At 60.4% G+C, this 10,313-nt stretch overlaps 1 protein-coding gene across 1 annotated transcript in view; it reads right to left on the bottom strand.

The window, feature by feature from the left end:
* Positions 1-2,381: 2,381 nt before the first annotated feature.
* The window catches only part of CCDC57 (coiled-coil domain containing 57), a 142,921-nt gene continuing 134,989 nt past the window's right edge, over positions 2,382-10,313 (bottom strand). Inside the window, exon 19 of the mRNA XM_011926598.1 lies at positions 2,382-2,784. Within this exon, the coding sequence (XP_011781988.1) occupies positions 2,600-2,784 (185 nt within the window). The 3' untranslated portion in view covers positions 2,382-2,599. The remainder of the gene's footprint in view (positions 2,785-10,313) is intronic.

The following is a 10,313-nucleotide window of genomic DNA, read 5'->3' on the forward strand; positions in this document are numbered from 1 at the left end:
GGTCGTTGACCCCGGCCGCAGGCACCCGGGCTGGGGTTACTGCCGGTCATCTCAGCGCTTCCCGGGATTTCCTCGCGGGGCAGGCGGGGAACCCAGACGGACGCCAACCCACCCGACGGCCCCTCCTTGGCAGCCTCCCGGGGATGGTGATGAGGCGCAGGGCCGAACGGGCGAGCGCACTCCAGGCCGCTGGAGCTCAGCGGAGGGGAGGGGCGCGGCCACGTGGCCAGCGGGGTCGACCGGGACACCCACCTGGTGTAGTGCGAACAAAGGGAGCCGCTGTCCCCGCTTCCCTGGGCGAAGGCTGCGAGTTTTCCAGGGCGCACCCACGGGTGGGGGCTCAGCCCGGCCCTCGCGCGTTCTCTCCCTCCCGAGTGATTTTCCTCCTCGAATGGTTGCCAGCTCGGCGGCCTGAGCCCTGAAGCGCGCCCTCCCTTTTCTGGCAGCCTCGCGCCTGCGGGGCCACGCACCCCACGGGGGGCAAGCGGGCCTTGTGAGGCCACAGGTGTCCCTGGCTGCATGTTCTACTTTGTGGGCTCAGGAAGCCCGGGCCGCTGAAGGGGAACCGGAGACTGGGGTCCCGGCCCCTCTGCAGGTGCGCGGCCTCCTCCCTTTCCTGAGAGCAGGCCTGAGGGTCACGCGGCCACTCCACGCGTCTTTTCCCTTCTGGGGCTGTGGTTCACGCACGGTGGGACGGAGGGTCAAGGAAGGACAAGGGGAGACAGGGCCAGGGCTGGCCCCGCACTGCTGTCCCCACTGCGGGCGTTCTTCTGATTCAGGGTGAGGCCCTGTGTCAGCCTCAGGCATGCAGGCACACGGCTCTGGCTCTCCATGCTCCACACCTCCCAGGTGGCCCTGGGGGCTGCCAGTGCTCGTGGTCAGTGGCCAGCAGGGCCCTGCTCTCTGCAGCCTGTCGGGGGCTGGGCCAGCTACAGGGGAGCCCTGGCTGGCTCCCAAGGAGGTTGGAGACTCGTCCAGCACCCTGAGGGCTTCTACAGAAAGTGAGCGGCAGCGGCTGGGCTTGGTGGCTCATGCCTGTAATTCCAACACTTTGGGAGGCCAAGGCGGGCAGATCACGAGGTCAAGAGTTCTAGACCAGCCTGGCCAATATAGTGAAACCCCATCTCTACTAAAAATACAAACATTAGCCCAGTGCGGTGGCGCGTGCCTGTAGTCCCAGCTACTGGGGAGGCTGAGGCTGGAGAATAGCTTGAACCCAAGAGGCAGAGGTTGTGTGGGAGACCACAGAGCACTGAGAGTCCCCCAGCCCATCCCCAACTCCGTCTGTGGATTCCCATGAAGCAAGGGAGGGATGCTAACTTCAAACGCCTGTGCAGCAGCGACTCCTGCCCTGGGGACCACAGCCTGTCTGTGTGGTGTGATCTCTGCTTGTCACGTTTATCCACCCTGCACACCTTTGAGCTAGGCCAGCCAAAAGCCGATGGCACTGTCTGTACTTTACACGGGTGTAAACCGAAGCTGCAAAGGTCCCATGATTTGCCAAGGCAGCACGGCAGGTTAGGGCTGGGAGCAGCGTTCTCCCATTGTCTTCCCAGAGAAGCTGTCTGCCCGGTTCAGAAAGGTGGCCCGGGGTATACGGCGAGGCCTGTCTCTTCACCTAGCGGCGTACTGGCTGCCTCCACCCCTGCACTCTGCTGCTGCCTCCACCCCTGCACTCTGCTGCTGCCTCCACCCTGCACTGTGCTGTGGGCAGAGTGTGACCAGGCCTGGGTGCCAGGCAGGGGGCGGGGGGGGGAGAGAGGCAGGGCTTTGGAGGAGTGGGGGTGGGACATGAACCCCCGACAAGTCACCCTCCTGCCGGTGCTGGCTGCAGAGCACTGTGTCCGTGTGGAGGACATGAAGGACTCTTGGAATTGCTTTTCAGCGGGGTGGTGTGGTGTGTTCCGGGCAGACGGGCATCAGTTGACGTGTGTGTTTCTCATCCTTGCAGGTACCTGGCCCTGGGCACCCAGGTGACAGGGACATCTTGCTGTTATCCTTTGTGGGGTGGGCGTGGAAGGCCCAGCAGTGACCGCTGTCCTGGGTTGGCCTCCACCCTGTCAGTGCCTGACATGCGCACCCCAGCCTGCATGAGGCCCAGGTGCCCACCTGGCTTCCAGGGGTCACTTTGGCCAGGTTCACTGGTATCCACAGCTCTCACTCCTGGGAGGGCCCCTCTCACGGCACTCTCAGGAGACATTTGCTCTGTGGGTGGGCTTTCTCCTCTGACCCCTACCCGCTACCAGGCTCTGAGGTAGAGGCCACGCTGCCCCCGACACCACTGGTGTGCAGGTGGCTGTGGGTGGTGACACAGGCAGGCCAGGCTCTGGCACAAGCACTTGATACTGCATTTCCCAAGTAGGACAGATAAACAACGCTATGGCCAAACAGACGCCCCAGGGAAGAACCTGGTTTTAATGGGCCCGGCGCTCAGGGAGGCCTTCGGTCAGCAGGCTCACCTCAGCAGCATTTGGGAGCCTGTCCTGCAGCTCCCTGCCTCCACCCTGCACGCTGTGCCCACACACCCCAACACAGAGGTGAAAGCGCAGGCACCATGTGGAAGCCCTGAGGGGGGTGGGGCAGGGCAGGGGGGAGGAAGTCAGTCCTTAATGTTGTAGTTACGGATCTTGGGGCGCCTCTGGCAGCCTTTAACTTTTGCAGGATGAGACCAGGAGGCTCCTGTGGGCTTGGCCTTTGCCTGGGCTGCCGTCTTCATCCCTGGGGTTGCAATGCCTGCCTGCATCTTGACAGGGCTCCTGTCGACTGCTGGAGGAGCCGGGAGCTCTATCAGGTGAAGAGAAAGGAGAAAAAAACAGCATGCATTGGGGGGGGGCGGGCAGGAGGCTGTGCTTGCACGCACTGCACATGTGCAGTGCTTCTGTGTCCCCGGCCAGCAGGGGCCCTGTGACCCTTGGCCTGGCTGTCCTCCAGGAGTCCATGAAGGCCAAAGGATCCTCCTGGAGTGACCAGAGAGCCGTGGCCTTGCCTTGCTCAGTGGGTCCTGCTTGGCAGGGCCTGGGCCTGCCCCTCCACTGGACACCTGGATATCTGGCTCTGAAAATGGTCCTGCCATGGCCATTGCGTAATGGGTCCCAGGAGGGGGCGGGGTGCTGCAGTAAATGGTTGACTCGAAGCCTCTCCTCCCAGGCCACCCGGGTGTCCCTACCCTCTGAGACACATTCCCTGCCCCCGCCTCCTCGATGGGCCAGCAGCGCCAGGCTTTCGAGGCCAAAGGAAAGGCTGTGCTAGTGGGTACCATGTGGCCGGGCACAGGCCAAGGACCCAGGAGTGTGCCACACACAGAGGTTGGGGCCTAAATGCCAGGTAGCCCTTCCAAAGCATCGGCTGAGACCATCTTCGCAAAGGGGTACTGTAGGGGATCTATATCTGGCCAGTTTTTCTCTCTTTTTCATTTTTTGAATTAAGAATGTGGGTTTTTTTTTTGGTAAAACAGCAGCAAAATGTTATTAAAAATCCATGGCAAGGGCCCAGCGCTGTTGCTCACGCCTATAATCCTAGCACTTTGGGAGGCCAACAAGGGCGGATCACCTGATGTCAGGAGTTCAAGACTAGCCTGGCCAACATGGCGCAACCCCGTCTCTACTAAAAATACAAAAAATTAGCTGGGCATGGTGGTGGGCACCTGTAATCCCAGCTACTCAGGAGGCTGAGGCAGGAGAGTCGCTTGAACCCAGGAGGCGGAGGTTGCAGTGGGCTGAGATGGTGCCATTGCACTCCAGCCTGGGCGACAAGGGCAAAACTCCATCTCAAAAAAACAAAACAAACAAACAAAAACTCTACAGTAAGATGTGACCTCAGCGTCCACTGAGGTCTAGAGGGCTCCAGCACGCGGCTGAGTGTGGCCTGGTGGGCAGTCTGGACAGGCTGACCTGAGCAGGTTAGCCGGCGGCCAAGGCCTCCCGCTGGAGCCCAGCCTCTGTGGTCTGCGTGCAGCCTGGCTGACTGGGAAGCATCTGTGCGTTGGGGTTGCCGGCAATGGCGCACTGTTTCTCCTCTGGGCTGTGCAGTGCACATGGGGGCAGCCACACGCTCCCGGCCCTGGCCCTGGGCCCCTCTTCGCATCTCAGCTTCTTCTGCTCTGATCCACTCTTGGGGTCTCAAGACACCTGGAGCCGGTCTTCCTTTCCCTGCAGCCTCCTCGGGGTCACACAGTCCCTGGCCCCCTGCTGGGGTCCTGGGGGGCCCTGGATGCTGCCTGCTCCCTTTGCTTCCAACCCCCAGAGGAATTCCTCCTCTTCACACAAAGGCTCCCACCTTGTCTCTCACAATAATCCCCCCATCCCCACTCCCTCCCCCAGCTCCCCACGCTGGCTCCCAGCAGGTGGGGTATCCCGTGGAAAGGGCTTCCCGCTGGGAAGTTGGTCCTGTGACCAGGCCCTAGTACTCCACTGTGACCCTGAGGGGTCTCCTCAAACGCAGGGGCCTTGGTTGTCCCTCTCTGAGGCACAGGGAATCTGGAGGCTTTGCCCAATTTGATCCTCCGGAGACAATGCCTGCGCGGATTTTCAGAAAAAGTGAGCTGAGGGTGGGTGAAGGGCCTGCCTCTTTGCCTGGGAGGCCTGAGCTGGTGCTGCTGGGAGAACCCTGGCTGTATCCCGGGGCAAAGCAGGGAGGTGTGAGTGGGGCACAGTCCCTGGGGCAGGGAGGGTGAGCTGGCCCCCTCCCCAGGGCAGGCCGGCCCCTAGCTCAGAATATCCACTTTGCGGGCTCTGGTTTCTTCACTGGTCCTTTTCCTGCCAAGCCCTCCTCAGGGATGGTGGCAGGGAACTGGCCATGAGTCCAGAACCCCAGGGCAGGGTACAGCCCTAGGCCGGAGGCACGGAGCTGGATGTGTCAAGGCGGCTGCCCCAGGCGTGACTCCCTGTGACCCCGGATTATTCTCCTACCTGATGCTAATCTGAGGTCAACCCAGTAACTGGTCTGTAAAAACACTCTTGGCCTCCACTACTCTCTGCCCCTCCTTCTCGCCTGACCCGTTTTGCCGAGCCTGGCCGGGATTTCACTCTCTGCATTGGGATGATTGGGCCGGAGGGAAACCATGTGAACCACAGTTTGCTGGGCACAGCGTGAGGAACGCGCCTCTTGGGTCCTGCACCCCTCCCCCACCAGCTGCTCGTGCACTGGCCCCGAACAGAGCTTCTGGAAAGTTCCTGAAACATCCGAGGCCTTGCAGTGATTAACCAGGGGAAGGGGACTGTGACGTGCTTGCCCCTTCCAGGCTTACCCCATCCCAGGGTCCGGTGTGTGTGCTCAGGCAGGGCCACCTGAGCTGGGCTCCATCCCCTCAGGTGGCTGCACTATACTTGGAGGGATTTGGAGACGGAGTCTCGCTCTGTCGCCCAGGCTGGAGTACAGTGGCACGATCTCGGCTCACTGCAAGCTCTGCCTCCCGGGTTCACGCCATTCTGCCTCAGCCTCCCAAGTAGCTGGGACTACAGGTGCCCACCCTCATGCCCAGCTAATTTTTTTGTGTTTTTAGTAGAGACAGGGTTTCACCATGTTAGCCAGGATGGTCTCGATCTCCTGACCTCGTGATCCGCCTGCCTCAGCCTCCCAGAGTGCTAGGATTACAGGCATGAGCCACCGCGCCCGGCCTTGGAGGCTTGAAGCTGGTGGAATCTTGGGGAGGACACAGCCTGTCCTATTGCAGGGGAGGTGCAGCCCTTGCTCCCGTCTCAGCCTGGGGGCATGAGAACTCTGAGCACAAAGGGGACAGAGCTGGTCCCCAGCTTTCTGGCCACCCTGTGGGTTTCTTCTCCTGCACCTGAGCCACAGCCCAGCTCTTGACCAAGTTGGCCTCTGGTGGCTCATTCTCCAGGCTGCTCTGGGCTCTTTGGGTGCCCCTGGGCACACCTACCTGGCTTCCTAGGGCTTTGGGAAGGGCTGGCCAGTGAGCCCACACCTTCCCTGGTTCTCCAGAGCCTGCCATGGGGCTGGGGAGGGCCTGGCCCTGATGGCAGCTCAGGCCTCAAGTCCATTCTGGCACAGAGGCCCTTCTGTCTCCCTGTGGCCTCTGCTGTTCTCTGGGGTTCACCCCTGCTGTCCCAAGGGCCCAAGTTCTGCTGAACCCCCTCTGGCTGCCACAGGGCTCCTCACGCACCCAAGATCAACCCTTCTCAAATGCATCGAATTATTTCAAAGTCTCTCGCAAATAAGGCTCTTCCCACCGCTGTCAGCACGGCACCCAGGCCTTCAGTGCAGACAGTGACAGCAAATGTGACTTGGCTCCCCCCACCCCGAATCTCCAGAAGCTGCATGCACCTTTCCAGGGTCCCCACGCCTGTGAGGCTCACACCTCTGTCTCCCCAGCCCGTGTCAACCCTCACCTGCTAATGTCTCCTAATGGACACCCCCACCCCTGAGCTCCTGGAGCTCAGCCCTGGGGGTCACAGTGGCCCTGGGGCTGCCTCTGTGGGATTGAGTGTGACAACAGAAGAGCAATGGGGTGCAGGGGAGGGAGGCCCAGGTGATCCAGTCCCTATTGCCTCTCCACGTGGGGATGCCCTGGGCCTGCTCTGTCCAGCTGCCTTCCCCGCCTCACTGGCACATGGAGCCTGAAGCCCCCACTGGGCAGATGCACAAGAGGGGAGGGTACTAGGTGCTGCAGGATCCAGGGCTCTGGGCAGTCCTGCCACCCATCACTCAGCCTAGTGAGGCAGGGCCAGCAGGAAACCCCAGATCCTTCAGGCCCCACCTGCTGGCCTTTGAAGCAGAGGAGAGGTGGGACTTTGGGGGCCTGGGTGCCGACCACAGGCTGACCCCTTGTTCCATGCCAGCACCTCCTCCGGGCAACCGTGGCTCCTCCCCCAACGGCACTGGCGGGTCCCCTGCTGCTGAGCCTGCCCAGGCCTGTCTGCTAGACTGTCAGTGTTGCCTCATTTGGGCCCCATCCCAGCCCTTGAGAGGGGTCACCCAGTAGTGGGGTACAAGCTGGGGCCCCAAGGAAGGGAATTTAAGGGAAACACTTCATGGGCAGAAGGCTTTGAGAGACGCGGGTCTGTCCCTACTGGAGGCTACATCACGGATGGCAGGCACACAGGCCTCACTTGGGCGAGAGGAGACCCAGAGATGCACGGTCTTCCTCCTGGGCCGGCTCCCCACCACAGCCCATCCGAGCTCAGCCCACAGGAAGAAGAGGTGCCAAGAACCCCAAGCACAGGTGGCTGCAGGCTGGTGGGTGCCCAGGAGGCCGCTAGGAGGCTGGGACGGTGAGAGCCAGGGACGGGCAGAGAGCTGGACAGCCTCTGGGTATCTCCGCACCACACCCTGCTCCTGCCTTTCAGAGGAGAAAAGGCAGGAGAAGGCCCTGAGGCCCCGGAAGGGAAGTGACATGCAGCAGCTGAGCTGGGGCAACAGGAAGTGGCAGCTGTCTCAGCTGTTTTGGAGGCATGGGAACTGGTTTCCTGGTCCTAAAGTGAGGAATGCCAGCCTCAAGCCCCTTGGGCCAGGACTCTGCACTGAGTGCTGAGTGCCTGGGGTGGTGTTTAGACAACTCGTGGTCTCTGTTGGCACTGTCTGGGGACAGCAAAAAGCAGCATGGGCCAGTGTGCAGGGCAGATTCCAGGTAAAATTCATGAAAAGGGAACTTTCAAAAGGGGCCCATGGGGCCCTCCCAGGTCTGCCAGGCCAGCTCACATCTCCAGGTGGGCACCCTAGCATCTCAGGGCCACAGACCAGCAGGTCACTGCCATGTCCCCGGGGAACAGCACTGCCTGCCACTCACTTTGGCTGAGACCCGTGTCTCAGGGCTGTTCCCTGCATGTCTTGGCAGGAGGATGGACAGCTGGGAAGGAGGCCATGCTCTCCTCCAGGGAGTCTGGCTCTGCGGGAGCTACGCCAGCCACGCACATATCAGCTGCCCAACCTGCTTGGGACACGGAGGGCCACACGCCTGGCCAAAGGCCTCTCCCTACTCCTTCTCCCCTGGAGACCAGGCCCTTGGAGTTGCTCTCCGGAGATCTGGGCAATGATCCTCTGGATCCCAGGGTTTTTGCTTCCCCTGGGAAGAGAGGCAAAGGTGCACACACCTGCAGCAGGTCAGGGGTGGGGGATGCATGGCACAGCGGCTTGGTGCCCGGGTGGGGCACGGATGCCGCGGAAGTGGGGAGTGGGGATTGGCTGCCTCGGACCCTGCTGTGTGGCTTGTCACCCTCCATGGCATTTCTGCACCTCCTGTTTGACTCCAGCTACACAGCACACAGGGCGAGGTTAGTATGAGGGGCCAAAGTAGCCACCCCCCGCCAGAAAGGAGGAGAAATAGGCCCCCAGGCAGGTGCATGCTTCTGGGCCTGGCACTTGGCACACTGTGGGGATAGGCAGATGGAGTTGGTCCGCACGTTCCAGAATGAAGGGGGCCTGTTGTGGCGGAGGAGGAGGGCAGTCTGGGTTGAAGAAACACCCCCTGCTGTCCAACAGCTGCACCGCCCGCTCCCCTGGCAACACCTGCCACGTGGGCTGGAGAAGACACACCAGCCCCTGGGCTGGAAGTTGTGGACCAGCATCCACCTGAGACGGGACTCTGGGAGGGGCCGGCTGCCGGCCCTCCTGCCTGGGCTGCTCTCAGCATCCTACAGTGCCATCGGCTGCTCTCAGGACAGGTGCCTCCAGAATAGGCTCTTATACAGAAAGCGGGTGGGCTCCAGGGCCCAGAGTCACGGCACGGATGAGGAGGCTTTGGGTCACTCTGCACACACCTCAGGATGGAAGTCCTGGTCAGAAAATGCATAAGTGTTTCTTGAGGACCCCCCTGCTCCTGGGGCAGGCTGGTCTCTATCCCCATTCCCCGTCCCACGTGCCTCCTTGCCTCTGTTCACGTGATGTTGGAGCAGCGAGCCTTCTCCAAGCTCAGAGTCAGAGGCCACAGGCCACTGTCCCTTTGGCCAGGCTGCAGTCCTTGACTCTGGAGCACTCGGAGAGCAAGTGGCAGAGATAAGTGACCTGTGGCCGCTCTGGCTGCTAGTGTGATGAGTGTGATGGCTTGTCCAGGTCCTGGCGTTTTGCTGAAAGAGCACCTGACCTGTGCTCCCACCCCTGCAGACGGTTCCTCTGTGGACAGCCGGGCTGTTCTTGCTCCTCGGAGGAGTCCCCCAGCCCCTCAGGAAAGAGGTTCAGCCCTGGCCACGGACCTGGCATAAAATTTGCACACTTATAGCAGGGTCCACCGAAAGCCTAAAACAACAGTGAGTTTCAGGGCGAGTGAGTCTCGGCGAGAATCTCTCTTGCTTGTGTTGCATTGGTGTCACGTTGTCACTGGCTTTCAGTTTCAAATGGAAATACACAGGGTAGTGCATGTGACAGTGTCCAAGATATGCACAGCAGATTTTCATTCACAAAAAATCTGGCCCCAAGAGCTAAACGGAAATACCTTCCGCTGTCCTTCCCAAGTCACAGAGCAAACACCTCGGTTCCCAGGGGTCTGCATCAGTTCTGGTGGAGGCAGTGACTGTGAGCGTGACCAACTGAGCTAATTTGTCCTGAAATTTAGTTGGGACAGCTACAGTTTCTTAATTCTATGACCAGAGAGTGAAGCGTTTCACTGAAGATCTATGGCCCGTGTCTCCAGGGGCAGCCCTGGAAAGGAAGGAGCCTCGCTTTCTCCAAGAGGAAGACGCGTGCTCCAGGGCAGGGGCAGGCTGGGTGTGTCTGTGTGAAGTGGGTACACGTTCATGCTCTTTAAGCTGCAACTGTGCTTCCTGTAGGACAGAATGAAGTTCTTCGAGGAGGCCGATGAAGGCAGAATATGGGTAAGACCAAACTTACACAAAATCCTTCTACATCTTCATATCAAAACATGTTAAACATAAACCTCCAAATACCTACAGGGATACAAGCACAGGGCTTCCGAAACAGGCGGGATACACAGCCTCAGTCTCTCCGAGGCCCACACAGAAAGTCTTGGGGGAGTCACTGAAGGAAGGAGGGGAAGAGCTCAGAAAAGCCATAAGAGCGAGACATGGACAGGAAACCAGGCGGCCCCGGTGCCCCACCGGAGTTCAGAGTCGAGGGCTGAGGTGGCACAGAGGGGAGCGTGTGGCACGCATGCCTGAGAGGGGCCTACGAGGCAGCTGCAAGGCATGAGGTTCTGTGAATCCGGTGTGAACTGGCAGATGTTACCACAGGACAAAATTAGAATGTGTAACTTGTGGCCGGGCACGGTGGCTCAAGCCTGTAATCCCAGCACTTTGGGAGGCCGAGACGGGCGGATAACGAGGTCAGGAGATCGAGACCATCCTGGCTAACACGGTGAAACCCCGTCTCTACTAAAAAATACAAAAAGCTAGCCGGGCGAGGTG

Source organism: Colobus angolensis, unplaced genomic scaffold (assembly GCF_000951035.1).
Source record: "Colobus angolensis palliatus isolate OR3802 unplaced genomic scaffold, Cang.pa_1.0 Scaffold1, whole genome shotgun sequence".
NCBI lineage: Eukaryota > Metazoa > Chordata > Mammalia > Primates > Cercopithecidae > Colobus > Colobus angolensis.